Source organism: Hypanus sabinus, chromosome 2 (genome assembly GCF_030144855.1).
Source record: "Hypanus sabinus isolate sHypSab1 chromosome 2, sHypSab1.hap1, whole genome shotgun sequence".
Classification (NCBI taxonomy): Eukaryota; Metazoa; Chordata; class Chondrichthyes; order Myliobatiformes; family Dasyatidae; genus Hypanus; species Hypanus sabinus.
Window position 1 is genome coordinate 165,591,500 of NC_082707.1, and position 18,655 is coordinate 165,610,154.

The 18,655-nt window shown below is 37.8% G+C and overlaps 1 protein-coding gene across 7 annotated transcripts in view; it reads right to left on the reverse strand.

Annotated features, from left to right (window-relative positions):
* klc1a (kinesin light chain 1a) overlaps positions 1-18,655 on the reverse strand; it is a 95,103-nt gene that overhangs the window by 7,680 nt on the left and 68,768 nt on the right. Inside the window, exons 14-17 of one of the 7 annotated variants that reach the window (XM_059958564.1) lie at positions 12,954-13,084; positions 8,941-9,049; positions 6,693-6,801; positions 6,079-6,145 (exon numbers count right to left, since the gene is read on the reverse strand). In XM_059958564.1, coding sequence (XP_059814547.1) covers positions 6,141-6,145; positions 6,693-6,801; positions 8,941-9,049; positions 12,954-13,084 — 354 coding nt within the window. In that variant the 3' untranslated portion in view covers positions 6,079-6,140. Of the gene's footprint in view, positions 1-6,078; positions 6,802-8,940; positions 9,050-12,953; positions 13,085-18,655 lie in introns of those variants that run through there. The other 6 variants (XM_059958578.1, XM_059958587.1, XM_059958565.1 and 3 more) reach the window with 6 other exon arrangements.

Consider the following 18,655-nt stretch of genomic DNA (forward strand, 5'->3'; position numbering starts at 1 on the left):
GAGTAGTGAAATTTTTCAAGGTCTAAGGTGTCACTTCTTTCTAATGATTTGATTTCGCTTTTTACCATCAGAGCCACACCACCCCCTCTGCCGTCCTGCCTGTCCTTTCGAAACAAAATGTATCCTTGGACATTAAGCTCCCAGCTATAATCTTCTTTCAGACATGATTCCGTAATGCATACAAAATCATAAATGCCCATCTGCAACTGTGCTACAAGTTCATCGACCTTATTCCTTATACTGTGCACATTCAAATACAACACCTTCAGTCCTATATTCACCCTTTTGATTTTATCAGCTCATTCTGTTGTCTGCAATTTTGCTCTATCATCAGCCTCTCCTTGCTTGGAGTCTCACTACACACAGCCTCAGAGGGTAAACCATCTACCTCATCCTCAGCACTACTAATCTGGTACCTATCCCTCTGCTAAAACAGATTAAACCCTCCTGAACAACTATAGCAAAGCTGTCTTCAAGGACATTGGTCCCTTTGGGTTCAGGTGTAACCAGTCTCTATTGCACAGGTTATGCCTTCCCCAGAAGAGATCCCAATGATCCATCAATCTGCAACAGTTCCTCAGCCACACATTCTGTCAAACCATTCTATTTTTACCCTCACCGGTTCATGGCACAGGCAGCAATTCAGTGATTACTACCCTGGAGGTAATAATTATCATCTTTCTACATAGCTACCTGAAATCTCTCTTCAGGACCTCCTCACTTTGTCCATCTGTGTTATTGGTACCAATATGTATCAAAATTTCTGGATGCTCACTTTCCCCCTTGATAATGCCATGGACCTGACCTGAGACATCACTGACGCTGGAACCTGGGAGTCAACGTAACACCCAGGTATCTCTTGCACACACAGAATCTCGCCTCTGTACACCTTACTATGGAATCTCCTATCAACAGTCCTCTTCACCTCTAAGCTCTTCTGAGCATCAGACTCTGTGCTAAAGACCCTGTCAGTTATGATTCCTTCAATCTAGAAGAACTGGGGAAATGGGCTAGGAAATGGCAGCAGAATTTAATTGACAAATGCAAAGTATTGCATTTTGTTAAGCTAAAGTCCCCGTAAGTCATTCACCTCAACAGTATCTAAAGTCTGCACTGGCTGTGTATTTCTCTTCCTTCTCCTGAAAGTCACGCAGTTCTAATTATGAAAGCAAGGTTCTGTTAATGGTAGAAATCTGAAATGAAAGCAGAAAAATCCTTAAATACTAAGCATGTTAGGCAGAATCTACTGGTAAAAAAAAACAGATCTAACATTTTATATTTGGGCAGCACAGCGGGGCTTGTTAGTATAGCTGTTGTACTGTCAGTGACCTGGGTTCAATTCCAACTTCTGGTGCTGTCTGGATGTAGTTGGCCGATCATATTTGTGGCAACATTACCACTTTCAGAAAACAATGTACTTGTAACTCTGTTCTACAACTCACTCTGGGGTGCTGCCATTTACTGTACATCTGCTGTTTTACCTTAACAAAATGCAATACTTTGCATTTGTCAATTAAATTCCACTGCCATTTCCTAGCCCATTTCCCCAGTTCTTCTAGATTGCAGGAATCATCCTGCCCAATGCAAAAATGCCATTCCCTATTCCCAGTTCCTCCGTCTCCGCCGCATCTGCTCCCAGGATGAGGCTTTCCGTTCCAGGACTTCTCAAATGCCCTCTTTCTTTCAGGATTGTGGTTTCCCTTCTGGCGTCAAAGATGCCCTCACCGGCATCTCCTCCACTTCCCGCACTTCAGTCCTTAACCTATCCTCCCATCACCACAACAGGGACAGGGTTCCCCTTGTCCTCACCTACCACCCCACCAGCCTCCAGATCCAGCATATTATCCTCCACAATTTCTGCCACCTTCAATAGGACCCCACCACCAAGCACATCTTTCCCTCCCTACCTCTCTCAGCTTTTCTCAGGGATCGTTCCCTCCGTGACTACCTGGTCCACACGTCCCTCCTCACAGAACTCCCACCTGGCACTTATCCCTGCAAGTGCATATGCTACACCTGTCCCCACACCTCCCCCCTTACCACCATTCCGGGCCCCAGACAGTCCTTCCAGGTGAGGCAACACTTCACCTGCGAGTCTGGTGGAGTTGTCTATTGCATCCGGTGCTCCCGGTGTGGCCTCATCTACATCAGTGAGACCCGACGCAGATTGGGGGACTGCTTCGTCGAGCACCTACGCTCTGTCCGTCACAATGTTGCCACCCACTTCAACTCTGCCTCTCATTCCCATCTAGATATGTCCATACATGGCCTCCTCTACTGCCATGATGAGGCCAAACTCAGATTGGAGGAGCAACACCTCATCTACCATCTGGGTAGCCTCCAGCCTGGTGGTATGAACACTGAATTCTCCAATTTCCGATAATTCCCTCCCCCTCCCCCTATCCCAGGTTCCTCTCTGCCTCTCTCCCCTTTCAACTTCCTGCTTCGTTATCTCTACAGTTCTTTCATTCTTATCCCGTCTCCCTTTTATCTTTCCTCTGATTGGTTTTCCACCTGGTGCCTCTAGACCCTATCCCCCTCCCCATCTCTAATTACTGGGCTTCAGCCCTCTCTTTCCCCCATTCCTGATGAAGGGTCTTGGCCAGAAACGTTGGCTACTCTTTTCTCACGGATGCTGTCTGACCTGCTGAGTTCTTCCAGTGTTGTGTACTTATTCTTTGATCCACAGCATCTACAGTTTTATTTTTGTGTTATAACAGCTCATTGCCTCACTTCTGCAAACTTACTAACCACTTACTGCATGCTCATCCAAATCCATAATACAGATTATAAACCATGGTGCACCTTCAGCATTCCCTTGGTCAAAGGTGTCCAATCTAGAAAAACATACATAAAATCTCCACTATCCAGGATATACTTTCTTCTTGTTACTACCATTGGGCAGGAGGTACAGATGCCTTAGGTCTCTCACCACCAGATTCAGGAACAATTTTTTTTCGACAATATTTTTATTGTTGATTCAGGAACAATTATTACTCTACAACCATTAGGCTCCTGAACTTACATGGTTAACTTCACTGACCACAACTACAAACTGATTCTATGACCTACAGACTCACTTTCAAGGGCTTTTACAACTTATACTCTCAGTAATTTTTTTAAAAATTTACTATTTGTCTTCCTTTGCACACAGGCTGTTCGTCAGTCTTTGTTTCTGTATGGTTTTTGAATAGATTCTGTAGTATCTATTTTTCCTTTTAAATGTCTGCAAGAAACATTACGTGCTTTGATAATTAATTTACTTTGTCTTTTGACTTAGGCTTTGATAGTAGATAGGTTGCTGCGAAAGCAAGTTTTTGTACCTATGTTACCAAAGTCAAGAGAAATAAAGAGGGACAAAATCAACATGTTCACAGAAACAAATGGAAATTCCATTGGTAGAAACAGAAGTGCAGAATTCATTAAAAATGGGCATTTCCAGATTAGAACTGGTATTTGAACCAAGTAAATAATTTACCTCACATCTTCTTACTGCCCAGGTTTCTAAACACACTTAATAGGTGTATCAGCTCTGGGGAGACTCTTATTTCTTTCAATTTATTATACATTCTTACTGTCCAAAAGGACATTCCCTTTATATTTAAAATATTAAAAGCAAATCAGTCAACTGCTTTCTTAGACATTTCTGCTCTGTCCAAAAGTATGACCCTGAGCCTCTCTGACCTCTCTGTTCAAATAAAGCTCAATGCAAGATTAGGAGACAGCCCCCAACTTCAGACATATTGTGCTCTTCTGGACCAAACTCAAGTTCGCCAATTTTAGTAAATGAACAATTCCAACAATTGCTAACTTTCCTTCAGTAATTTAAAATTATGATCAACTTTCATCAACTCTCTAGATCAACCCATGTTTACTAACCTTTTCCACTTTACACTCTAACCTGTTATTTCTTAATTTACTCTGCTCACATATTTTCCTTTGATATTCTCTATCCCTCTCCTTTATCTCTACATCAAAAGTATATTTTTCCCTTGTTCTGATGATCTAAAATGTTTGCTTTCTATTTCACTCTTCCCCTTCTCCCTCAGATGCCACCTAAACAGTTTATTTTCAGTAGCTTCTATTTACTATCATCCACAGTCTTTTGCTTTATCATTCAATATTTAGAGCATTGAGTCATTTGGGCTTGCCAATAAGCTAGAGTTGAATTACTGCTTGAAGCTATCCAATTCAAAAATAATGACACCTAGTGCAAAGTGTATATTAGACATTATAAAATACGCTAATATAGTTCGATCAATTTAAAAAGACTTCAAAAATCAAACCCTGACTTTCATGCAAAAAACAGTTTTTGTAGTTGTACCCCTTGTAGTCTGTATCCCATGCAGTTTGTACCCCTTGAACAGTTCCACTGGGGCTGGAGTAGTTGGGAGATAGGGAAACTCATCTGTAATCAGCAATTCAAAACACATACCAGTCCTCATTAAAGAGTCAGTAGTGGAAAGGAAAACAGCCTCAATTCCTGGGCATCAATGTTTCAGAAGATCTACACTGGGCCAAACATATTGATGCAATCACAAAGAAGGCATGCCAGCAGTTCTATTTCATTAGGAGTTCCTCCCCGCACCTTGTCAGGTGCATCGGGCAGTAACCTTGCCATTTCTTTAGCTCAACCCAGCACGGATGGAAAGTGCGCAAGTTACCAGCCGGATCCGAACCCGGGATGTTGTTCTGAAGTCCAGGTGTGGATACCACTTCACCACCAGCACAGACATTTCATTAGGTGTCTGAGGAGATTTGGTATGTCACCAAAGGCTCCAGCAAATTTCTACTGATGTACAATCGTGTGTATTCTGGCTACATCACCACCTAATATGGAGGATCCAATGCACAGGATTGAAAGAGGCTGCAGAGGCTTGGAGACACAGCCAGCTCCAATATGGGCACAAGCCTCCCCATCACTGAGGGCATCTTCAAAAGGTAATGTCTCATTAAGGACCCTCTTCGGACATGCCCCCTTCTCATTACTACCATAAGGAAGGTGGTACAAGGGCTGAGGAGACACACTCGATGTTTTTGGAACAGTTTCTCCCCCTCTGCCATCAGAGTCTGAATGGTCCATGAACACTACCTCACTATTCCTCTTTTGCCCTATTAATTTTTCAAATATAATTTATAGTATTTTTTCTCTTATACTGTAATGCTGCCATGAAACAACAAATTTCATGACCCACGTCACTGATAATAAACCTGATTCTAATTCTGATTCTTTTTGCTTAACTCCTAACATCTTATCCATTTGTCTGGGCTAGAAATAACAAGTTAACCTATTTGCTTCAAATTATTAATTAATTTTCCATAATGACTCTTTTTAAGATGTTATCTCAGAATACTGCAGATTGTTGGCAATGCTGTGCACATCATTAATGCTTCCCTAACAATGGGAAGTGTTCCTTGCCAATTGTTAGAATAAATTGCATTTATTTTGCCTCAAGTTTTTATGCTTTTTAGGCAACATGAAGCAAGTAGTAAAATTAGTATTCAGCTGGAAATTTTTCAGCAGCTCATGCCCACATATATGTTAATTAGAAAGGACCAATATGCATCTATGCAGTAAACCATAAGCAAAAGGAAAATATTCTGGTTAATTAAGACTGTTATTGATTACAATGTATCCCACAGGTAAGCAAGCAATTAGTAAAGTTTATATATACAGTATTCAATACTTAATTTAAATTGTTAGTTTAGAAATGTTACATAGTACAGAATGCTGAAGTTGATATAGGCTCAGAGCATTCAGGATTATATCCATGCCATATTCTTAAATTCATAAAAATGCACAAGTTTGAAACTTAGAGAGCATTGTGGAAATGTCAATATTATATCATTAATTTACTAAACCCTATATCACTGCAGCATTCTTTACAAGGTCTAACAGAGTTAACACACAACAGAAATAGACAATTTGATTAGAGTAGCAGTACCTTATCTGAAGCTAGAAAATGCAATTAGCTGACATCAATATAAGTCCAGTTAAAATTGAAAAAAATTCTAGGATTTTTCAGCTCAGACACTGCCAATTGATACTAGATGGTAAAAGAAATACAGAAGGCTTACTTGGAAAAAATCTTCAGAAGCCTTGAGCCCTGTGTTAAGTACATTCAAAGAGGTGGCACGTTTCATGCTGCAACCATGACAGTGACATGCAAGGATAAACCAATTAGAATTACTGCAAACTAAAGCTCAAAGAGAAAGCACACAGATCTTAGCATATTATTTTCTTCTATCTTCAGTTAATAAAATGTTTATTTTGGTAGAATTTGAAGTCAAGGATTTTTTCTCATAAAGGAAGACATCTTTAAAATGTACTAAATTTCTGCTTGAAATTAAATAGTAGAACAGATTATGTCTATTTTTAATTTAGTCTTATCATTTAGCCATCGTCTTGAAACTATAATCCAAATACATTTTGCAGCCAATATCAACCACAGAGATTTCAAAATTAAAAGCTCAAGCAGCATTGTAGCAATCAAGCTCAAATGAAATGCTGAACCCTGTAACCAAATATTTCACAACAGACTAACATTCAAAATTAGTGGTATTCTTGATACCCACAATGCATCTTAAAATTCCACATTGTCCTCCTCAGTTCCAGTAACAGTATTATAGTATTTTTGAAACAGTGCTTCAAAATTGTGATTTTTTTTTTTTGCCATGCCTTGTATACATACCTGAGCAACAGTTCTTTGCTTCAAAATATCTCAAGATTTTCCTGAGACAGGAATACAGTCTGGGCCAAATATCATTAAACATTCCATGATCTAGAAGACTGAAAAGGTTCTTCAAACAAAATAATTATTATTTTTCCTCTTTTCATCCCAGTAAAATAATTTTGCTGTAATTACTGCAACAAATGATCTGAGAGAACTTAAAAATAAATGCTCAACCAACCAAGACAGGCCAGTTTAGTTTGAAGACTATGTTGGATTTGAAGCTTAAGGTGAATCAAAAATTAACACTTCATTAAAGTTTTTGGCAAATGTGTTATAGAAATTTGATGAACTCAGTTTGTACAATATTTTTTGGGCTCAAGAATTTAAATTCAGAAATTAAATCAAGCATGTTAAAATGTGTATGTAATATTTATGAGTGATTAGGAAGACCAACTCATATTCATTTTCAAAAATTTTTAGACAGTATTCCAGGTTCGTTTTTAAGTCTGCACCCACTAGTCTAGAGTATTCCTTAGCCCAAATTCTTCCTCCTTTAAAAATTTCTTGGATACCTTAGGTACCTGAAATGTTTAGTTAAAAAAAATGGTGTTAAGATAAAAAAAAGCTGTAATTATTCAGCAACATTTTAAGCAGGATTACTTGTAAATCACCTACACCCCAACCTACACTTCTACACCAAAGTTAGAAGTTAATATTTGAAACAAATAGGAAAATTAGACTTCATACACATCTTTCTATACACAAGAGGACACAACTTAAAAATTTGATTAAAAGCTTTACCTCAATAGAACAGAGATGTCATAAACAACTCTCCCTTGCCCGTTGTAAAAGGAGAGATGAAGGGCAAGGGAAGAGACAATGCTAAATACCAACCCTTGAAATAAGACTAATATGTTGTGAAAGAATATTTGCTACAAATAGTCAAAATAGACAAGTACCCGGAGAAGGCTTATGTCACTATATAAAAAGATAGGTGATACCATGCTGAATGTATTACATGCTCATAGTTATACTTTAGAACTCATTCTTAATAGGCTGCAAATAGGTTTGGAAATTTCCATAATTTTCCCATCCCAAGCTGGTTTAAGACTTTTCTTTAATCTGTTTGTTCCACAATATCTACCTCAGAAATTAGAGTGTGTGAGCTGGACTAGGAATCATGCATTTCCAACACAGTGTAATTTCTTTTGGTCTATTTAATCATTAGTGTGCCCAAGACTTTTGCACAATACCATAGTCATATTATGTATTACACTGTACTGCTGCAGCAAAAAAAAAATTTCATGACTTATGTCATGACCAGTTAAGAGCCTCAGACGATGGTAAACAAAGGAGCTGAGAGATACCAAGAAGGTTCAAGAGACAGGAGAACAGATCAGCAGAGGTCTGATGTCTGTTGACAAGTGTGGCTTGCCTGGCAAGCTGAAGTTGTGGTGCTTGCAGTACAGACTGATGCCATGGATAATGTGGCCACTAACTGTCTATGAAGTGATAATGTCCCATGTTGAGGCAATGGAATGGAAGAGCAACAAGTGCGTGAAGAAGTGGCTTGGAGTACCAAGCGGCCTCACCAATGTTGCAATCCACAGTAGACAGACAAAGCTTACTATCCCAGTGCAAACCCTTGTTGAAGAGGTCAAGGTTGCCAAGGTAAGATCATTCTTGATGCTTCGAGACTCAAAAGACCCTCGTCATCAAGAACACCCAGCCAGATGTGAGATCAGGCAGGAAGTGGTCAGCCTATGTAGCAGTTAATGAGGCAGAGTCTAGATTGAAGCACAAGGAGATGGCTGGGGCTACCCAGCTAGGCCATCAGGGACTTGGATGGACAACCCCCAAGTAAGTGGACATCTTCTACAGCAGTGGTCACCAACCTTTTTAAGCCCAAGATCCCCTACCTCAGCCTTAGTGAAAGTCAAGATCGACCCTACTAAATCAGTTAGTCACATGCATGTGACCAGGCAGAAAAGACTGGAAGTAAAAACCCCGTAACCCAGAAGTAGAAATAATGTATGTACACCAGGGGTCACCACCCTTTTTTGCACCACGGACCGGTTTAATATTGACACTATTCTTGCGGGCCAGCCAATGGAGGGGGGGGGGGGGGTGTTAAACACAACCGGAATACAGCAATACTCGAAGCAGGTTCCTTATGTCCAGTCTATTCTGCAATTTAGTTTACATGGCTCTCAGCACTTAGCTTCTGTCCTGCATGCTCATGTTTTTTTCCGCTAAAAAAACTCACCGGGTTTGTCTTTAAATGCAGGGTGCTTGGACTCAAGGTATCGAAGAAGTTTTGAGGGCTTCGTTGCCTCATTAGACAACCTCCGGGCCCAAACTCTGGGTGGCGGAAGCTAGGACAAGGGGGTAGATGCATCAGGATAGATGCAGAGAAATTTCTTTAGCTAGAGGATGGTGAATTTGTAGAATTTGTTACCACAGGCAACTGTGGAGGACAAGGCATTGAGTGTATTTAAGGCAGAGATTGATGGGTTCTTGATTGGCCACGGCATCAAAGGCTATGGGAGAAGGCCAGGTTGTGGGCTGAGAAGGGGGAGAAATGGGATCAGCCATGATCTTATGGTGGAGAAGACTCAATGGGCCAAATGGCCTAATTCTGCTATGTCTTATGGTACATCAATTTCTCCTTCTGGTAAAACAAAAATTCTCCTCCTCGCCTCTTCTATTCCCCACACAAGCCTCTTACCTCTTCTCACCTGCCTTTTTCCTCCCCTTGGTCCCCCTCCTCCTTCACTCTCTCCTTTAGTCCACTCTCCTCTACTATGCGATTCTTTCCTCTCCAGCCTTTATCGTTCCTACCTGACTGGCTTCACTTATCACCTTCTAGCTATCCACGTACTTTTTTATTCTGGAATCTTTTTCCTTCCCTTCCAGTGCAGAAGAAGGGTCATGACTCAAAACGTCAACTGCTTATGCTGAGTTCCTCCAGCATTTTGTGCATGTTGCTACCAACACAAGGCACAAAGGCAGAGTCTGTACTGCTGCAATCTGCCCAGGGGGAGGCATACTGCATCCCGTAATCAAATCATGGTGACTTCTATATTGGAGAAACTAAATGCAGAATCAAACATTCTGAGGAACACTTGTTTCCAGTTCAAAGAAGCAACTTTGAGCTCAGTGTTGCATGCCATTTTAATTCTCTCAATCCTGTTTGGGCAAACTTAAATCTCAAATTCTAAGTTACTCGCTTTCGTTCCATTTCAGAAATGCACAGTTGTGCTCTGAAAACATCTGTCTGTGATACTAGCTTGTTCTTCTCTAGTAGCATAGTCTTCTCTGCTGGCTGATGTCTTCAACTACTTCTATGGTTTTTTTCTGTATTTCATTGCTATCCAGAAAAGACAAATCTCAGGGTTGTATTTTGCAAATAAAATGAAACTTCGCATTTTACAACATTTTTTCCTTCGTATCCTCACTCTTAACTGCCCTCATTTCACAGATGTTGTTCATTTTCTCTCTTTCTAACTGGCTCCATTAACCCATTGACTGCATGCCTTCATCTAACTCTTAATCTTGGTCTTAGTCTATCATTTTACATGGTCTCATCTATCATTTCTCTATGGTTTCTTTATTTCTCAGTGCTCATTAAGGGTGCCTAACCTGAAATGTTAATTGTTCATCTTCTCGGATATATCCAGCATCTTCTGCTATTATATCAAAATTTCTGCAGCTACAGTTTTGTTCTTCATTTTAGTTCTTTTATCAAATACATACCAACTAGTATACTTTAATTTGAGAAATTAATACATTCCATTCATTTGAGACTAACTCCACAACTTAAAAGTACTATCAACTATTTTGTAATAATATATGTGGTAAGGCAGCCTGATGATAAAAATACACAAGTCATTCTAAATAAGAATCTAGAACATAGACAAATAATTGAACTAAAACAATTATTAATAGATACATTAGCTACCAGATTATTTTTTGGATCTGGTATGGAATTATCTTAAAGACAGGGAGAAGCAGTTAGGCTAAGTGCAGCATTGTTTAATACCAGTAACAGTATCTAACCCATCTGGCTGTGCTCATGGAACTTCATCTTAGGGCTCATTTCTGAATGCATCACAAGGGAAATGAATACTTAAGTTATTCTACAATAGAAGGAAGTACTATTGTAGGAAAACAGCTAAAGTATAAAAATCTTATTGACAAAAGCAATTAAAGTTCACAAAAAATGTAAACAGTTGGTTAACCTAAAAGGTCAAGGTTGCAAATAACAAAGTATAAAACATAAGCAAAGCAAAAAAAAAAATGGATAATTAAAAGCTGCTTTTAAAATTATTGCACCGACAGTGCAAACACACTAGTCAAAATGACAGTCTCAAGGTTTTTATGTTTCCTCTCAATTTCGTAAAATAAATCAAAGTCCATATTCTAATTTGCTCATGCTCAAAGTTTTTTTGAAACTAACAAATATGTACAAATTAATGTACAAATGGAAACTACCTGCTCACTTCAAGTAAGTATAAATGTTCTAAAAATCACTGTGACATAGATGAACCAATGATAATGAACCCAAAGATAACATCAAAACTAGGTCAGGAGCCTTTGCAGTTTGCTTGTAAATCTTGTTTTGAAGTTCAACAATGGTTCCATTAATTGAAATAGCCTTCAAGGACCTCTAATACTTCTTGGTACATTTTCACTTTTATAAAATAATTATTTTGTAAATCATTAAGTATTTTTTGATAAAAGGAACACATTTGAGAATTTACTCCTAGCCCTTTACATGAACTTCACCTATGAAGTTAATGTGCAGATATCAGGCAAGGATAGTACTGAGATGTCATGAAACCTCTAATAGTTAATAGTTTGTATTATTGTGATATTAAGTTTTTGGATAATGCATAAAAATGCCAGGCTGTAGTGATGAACCAGATTCCTCTATTCATTAAGGAAAGAAAATAATGTTTAAAGGAAGTACTGACTATTTTTAATATTAACATATCCCTTGGTAATTTTGGACAGTTTTGATTAAAAAGTGTTGTAGTAAACTGATTTGAAAAGTTCAAAGTTTGACAAAAATCATACCACATGAAACCTAAGCAGTATTCAACGCATTAAAGAATATTATGAAATTTAAAAATTATATATTCGTTATAGATATTTTGGTGGTATCAAATTCTTACAGCTTGAGAAATAAAGCAGAAAAACAAATATAACCATCAGAACATTATATTCCTCACAGCAACAAATACTTCTATTGGCCTTTTTTCTATCATCTTTTGAATTCTAATATTCCTCCAGATCCTTGTTCCTCTTCACTTTATTTGACAGTCATTTCTCTCCATGATTTCATTTTCCCTTCTGATCTTCCCCTCCTTGATTCTGACCATCAGTCTTCAGTAGAGGGCTCAGCTTCAATCTGCCAAGTTCCCATCTTACCCAAGCCCAAACACTAAACTTCTCTGCCACTCCTGCTCATGTACCAATTGTTTGACCTGGTTCTTACCCCAGAATGTGGACCTTTTCTTCCAACTCCAGAATTCACAATACAACTGGATCCATCTTTCCAATCATGGTAAATTTCTTCATTGCTAATTGCTATGCTGACAGATTTTGATTTTACTGCTTACTTACTCAAAGCCAGACCATTCTGAATCCTTCTGCTTACTGAGGACTAAACCCAGCATCAAACCTGCTGACTGGGAAATGCTATCGTGGTTGTGGCTTGATGAACTGATGTCCACATTACAGAAGCTGAATGTCTGCTCAGAGACAATTCCTTAACCCTTAATGGCCCATAATCATGCTCAACAGCGAGCTTCTCTGCACCTTATTTTATCTCATTAACATGGACAGACACACACAGCACATAATTGCTAACTTTTAAGGAGATTTACCTACCATAACTAACAAGCTATACAAATATGAGATATCCTCAGAACAGGGGAATTTTCCAGATCATTTTACTGTCTCGCAACTACTTAACGTTCATAGACAAATCCAGCAATATCAACAGCAAAGCTGGCTCTCATGACTATCCAGACTATATATCCCAACTTAGAACATTGAATGTATTTTACAGAAAAGTATTTAACAGAAGTGCTTTGGGAAACATGAGGTCTTGGAAAATGAAAAGCACTGCATAAATGTCAATCTTTTTACTATTAAATGACCCTAATATTGTGTGTGCAATTACAAAATAACAGTCACATCTATGTAATTCAGTGTCAAATTGAAAAAAAAAACATTCAGAACAGAGGCAAAAATCAGAGAATTAATAATTACCCAGAGTTCTTGGGATCATTATCTCGTGGACTACCTCCTTTCAGTTTTCTGACTAGTTTTTCACTACTGCGTCTAATGGAAGCACGAAGTTTACTGAAGGATCCACTACGCTTCAAAGATCCAGTTCCATCCTGAAAGCCAAACAATAGAGGGCAAACTTCAAAGTCTATTCAATGCAATTATTCTGACTTTTGATGTGTGAACATATTGAATTCTGTGAAAGGAAACTTTAAGAGAAATAATACAAGATTACTTTCTTAACATTACTGATAGAAGTTTTATATGGTTTGTTATTAACACAATTATTGATCTTCATTTTTGCAATTATTTGTTTATATTTCAACATTCAATTGATTCTTTTAATCAAAGACATTATAAAATGTATTCTACATTGAGTATACCATAACAAAGAAAACTGGTGCTAATTATTGCTATTAATGCCTAGATCAAACACCCTACAACTGTAAACAAAATATTCATTTTTATGCCTGCTGCAATTTTTTTTACAAAAAAAGCATTTACTTTTTTGATATAACCCAGTGTATTCTGCATTAGCAAACATTTATGATTAGGAGAACACATTTTAAATTCCAGTTGAAGAGAACTCCTGATCTCTCTATCTGCCTCATCTTGGCCCTTGCATCTTACTAGACTACCTGTACTGCACTTACTCTGCAACTGTAAGGATATACATACTCTGCATTTTGTTATTGTTTATCCTTTTATAACTTTTATTACATAACTTTTGTCAGAAATTGGGGAGGGGGAGGGTCGCAGTGGGGATTAGCTGCCACTACTTATTAATAATGACATGTGTTTCAAATAGTCTCTGATAATCAAGTCCAGCTCTAGGCCTTCACAAGTGGCTTAGCTAGTAAGCCTGGCAGAACCCTTTCTATTGATAGAAGGTGGCACAGTGGTGGATTACCAGCATCTTAAAACCAATAGTTCTAGGCAGCTGGGGCTTTTCAGCCATGGGCAGCAGTTCAGCTAAAAGGAAATCTCTGATCTCAAACCTCCGCTGCCTTGCAGCTATACCCACTCATGGGGAAGGTTTCAGAAGTAACCCAAGGAATATCCCTAAGGCAGTCCTATGTTGAGTTCAATGCTGACTGGCCACACTGCTGGACTACACTATATTGGTCTCTGCCATTCCTTTAGATTCATTAGCTGCATGAAGAGGGAGAGCCTGCTGCATAGGGAACAGCTTGTTCTCCATAATGTACTGTCCTGGCTTGCGTATCAACTTCGACAGCTAAGATGCAATATCCGTGGTCAAACACAACCACTGGACCATCATTGTACTACCTTTATATACTTGTGAATGAGATCATCTGTCTACATGACATGCAAACAAAGCTTTTCCCATATCTCAGCTCATATGATAATAAACCAATTACCAACTGGACGATTACAGAACTTTACATCATTTACAGGAATAATCAACCTGATACCAATGAAGTTCTTACTGAGTTTTTTTCAGCTGAAGCACCCATTTTCAACTAAACACCCATTTTTTTTGTTTCCTTTCAATGTTTGAATCAACAGTAAAGAATATGATATAATGCACTGAGGTATAAATATTTTTGCAATTCAAGAAATACACGACTACTGTACATTATCCAGTTGCAGATTAGTTACGACCAGAGGTACAAAGAGGTACGCACCTAAGTTTTGTGGTATAAATAGTTCTCAGTTTTTACAATTTGTTTTTCAAATGCAAGCTCATACTTAGATTTTGTCTGGTAATGCATATTTATTAACATATCAAGGCTTCTTGAACAGTACTTTCAATTTTTAAAAATTTCATTCTACTAATCTATTTTTAATCACGATTTTTTAAACTGTACATTTCTTGTCTCCAAATTATATAAGCTTCCAAAATTCAAAAAGTAATTTGCATTAATGACAAGGCTGTAGCTATCAGAAACTTTCCTGAAGAAAAGGGATTCAAAAGGATTGTTGCAAAGAAATTGCTACTTGAATCAGTACCGAATTACTAACATAGAAAATGTTATAAATTCAGTATGAATTAAAAAGAAACTTCTTCACCTAGTGAGTGACCTGAATGTAGAACTAGTTATTTAAGTAAATAATGCATTTTAGAAGAATATAAAACAGGAAAAGGTTGATAGATAAGACAGGTTTGCATGGAGAAGAATTGCTAAATTGTCCTCTGAAAAGTAGATCCAATATAGTATTTGCTAATGCTGATTGCAAAAAGGCTCCACACTTTTCCACGGGGAGAAAATTCACCCTTTCCAACTTGGAAACGATGACAAATTTTGTACATACAGTATATTTTAGATATATGATACAGCACATAAAAAAATCATAATATTGAAGGTATCCTTTCTGGTTGGGGTACTGTAAAACTGTGAGGTGCATCATTAAAAATACTTAAAATTGCAGAAGAAATTGAATCATTACAAAGCAGATCAGAGGCAAAAGACATTAGTTAGATATTGAGTTAGTTTATTTAGAGTTAGAAAAGAAACAATTACACATCTCTAGGCAACAGAAAGCAATTAACATATGCTCTAAATATTATACACAGTTCACCCAGAATTAAAAAAGCACTCATCAATAAGATTGTTCTAATATAAACCACAAGAGTTTAAATGAGCACATGGAAGAACATGCTTATATTTAAAGAAATTATCTGTACACATTCATGCTTTTTAATATTTTTCTCATTTCAAAGCAGTCATTTTACAAGGTAAATCAGTAAACCCATCTTGTAGTTACATGAAATACCAAATGAAAATGACAGAAGCCTGATAACCAATGAACATGTGATTTAATAAAATTAATTAGCTTAGTGTAAGATAGGTATTCTAATTCTGAAGTATAGGCCCTCTATAATAATATTCTTGTCAGTCAATTGTAGTAATAAACAGAGTTTCAGACAGGACATAATAAAAATACAGCAAGCTCATCATCTGCAGAAATACAACAGGCTTTAAAAAGTTCTATGTAAACAAAATGTAGCTTAGTCAAAGTTATAAATTGCAGTAGTGCAGAGAGGTGTTAAAAGCTTGAAGATGGTACATGCCATTCAAACCGAAGACAGAGTTAGTAGCACAAAAGGTATCTATGCCTGTTAGACAAAAAAAAAAGAAGGAAAAAAAAAGACAAGTCAAAACTGTTGCAAAACCTTCAACAGTTTAATTTAAGATTATACGAACAGTATTTCTAGGTCAAGCTATCTGCTCACCACTTTAAAAATACAGCATCTTTGCTTATACAGTATAGACCAATTATAAAGTTGATTTACTACTAATAATATAAAGCTTGAAACTGTAAGCAGGGAGAAGGCAAAGAGTAACATTTAGAAATAAAAAACGGGGAGGCAATGTCAGCCAGTAGCATGTTGAGAAGGCGTTCAAGAGCCAGGAAAGCAATGTGAAGAGACAGAAAGAGGTAGAGGAAGGGACAATATTCCTTAAATTTCAGACCATTTGTCAAAATGTTTGTAACTACAGAACTTGAACTGCAGTCACAATTATGTGGTAGCCATTTTTAACACTGCAACAACTTACAAACAATAATGTGACAACCATTTAAATCTAATTTGTGATGTTGGTTAAGAGAGCTGCACCAATGTGGATAACTTTCTCATCTCATTTTCATAGCAAGTCAAAAACAAGGAAAAGGCAGACGGGGGACAAACAAAAGTGAGGAGGGTGCAGGAGAAAGGTGGCCATGAAGTGTGTAAAAGTAGATGGAGAGATGATGTTGGCAAGGGAAAACAAGATGGAGGATGAGTAGAGGCTGACAAGAGGGTCACACTGCCGACAGACAGGCAAACTGAAAGCATCAAAGCTGAGAACACAGCATCTTAAAGTTCAAGAATGCACACCTCTGAAAAATGATAGTTAAAAATGCAAAACAGCAGCACCAACAAAGAGTAAACGTCATACAGCAAACCATAGTAAGCACATTCAGGATGCATTTGTAGAGCAATCCACAAAAAGGAAAATAATTAAACTTTACAAATTATAGATTTCCATTTGTTCTGATCATCTATTCATATTGTGTTTTCTTACAGTGAGCAATATTGAAGTTTTGGAAAATTATGCTTATGAAGACCACTAGATTAATTTTGTGTCTGAAGCATCTAGGTTTAAGGTGAAAGGAATAGATTATATTTGCATTGTTTCAGCTACTAATTTTGGTTAAGGAAGACCAGAATTTACAATCCAAGGTGACTACTTTTTCTAATAGTGAAGAATAGTGTTAAGCAAGGCTGTTATTGCCTGCGCTTTTTTCACTCTCATGGTATTCCTACACTCCCACCTCCAGTAAAGTTCCTGCAGGAATTTAGCTAACCTTCAAAACAAATGGGAAAATGTTCAATCTGCTGTCTACACTCAAGAATGAAAGTTACCTCATCACAGTAGCTGAGCTGCAGTACACAAGCAATGCATGAACTTGTACACTCCTAAAGGCTGAACTCCAATACATCATCAACTCATTCACTGAAAGATAATTTCATATCCATAATGTTTCTATCAACCACTGGGGAAACAAAACTGTAGATGGTGGAACCTGAAACAAAATAGCAATGCTAAAGAACTCAGCCATTCAAGCAATGTGTGCGCAGAAAAGCAGAAATGATGAAGGATCTTCAAGTTAAAGCAGTAACTAGCTTTTCCGTCCACAGATGCTGTTTAACTGGCCGATTTCTTCCAGCACTTCTATTTTAGTTTCTACAAACTGCTGCCCTTCAACAATATTCAATAAAGAATTGTTTCAGACATAGCACAAAACCCGCAGTCTACCAGGCAACAGTGTTTCATACCCTATGTCTTTCAGACTAGATTGCCTTCCTTAAAGAGAAAGAAAAAGATGAGCTTTATTTGTCACATGTACATTGAAACATACAGTGAACTGTGTTGTTTGCATCAAAGACAACACAGTCAGAGGACATGCTGAGGGGGGAGGCAGTCCTTCTTCTGTACCATACTTCTGGTGCCAACATAATATGCCCACAACTTAACAACTTGTATATCTTTGGAATGTGGGAGGAAACCAGAGCTCCCAGAGGAAACCCGGGAGTTGAACTCCAATCACTGGTGTTGTAATAGCTTTACACTAACCACTGCGCCAAAGGGACTGGAAACATATCACAAAGGCTGGTTCTGCAAACTCATCCAAATGCAGCAGGAAAAGGACTATCAGAAGACTCTTCTCCTCAGCCAAGATCCTAAAGGCAGGCTACATCATCAATACCTAATACTCAAAACAAACACACTGTTCCAAGCTCCATTCAAAGGAAGAGAATGGATTAGTAGGCAGATAGAAGAAAAGATTCAAGGATATATTCATAATGCAACATAACTAATAACTCTAGGGAATCGGGGGAGGAGGAGCTCAGTTACCAAAGAAACTCGTAAAATTTTAAGTAAGGCAAAGGTACTTGCATGCATTAGAATTGATCTGAGATAGTCATAAGTTTTTCTCCTAACTGCCTTGTACTTTTATCTTGTGTCAGAAATTAGAGGGCTATTGGATACAAAGGGAACTGTATAGGTAGGTTGGATGGACAAATAGGTAAAATGACAGAAATAAAAAAAGTTTATGTTCATAACAAGAGAGAGGAAACACCACCTCTGCACTGCACAATTATGTTAGATTCAATTATTTAGGGGGCATGCTAAAAATTAAATTAATAATAATGATTTCAAAGTGTTTGTCTT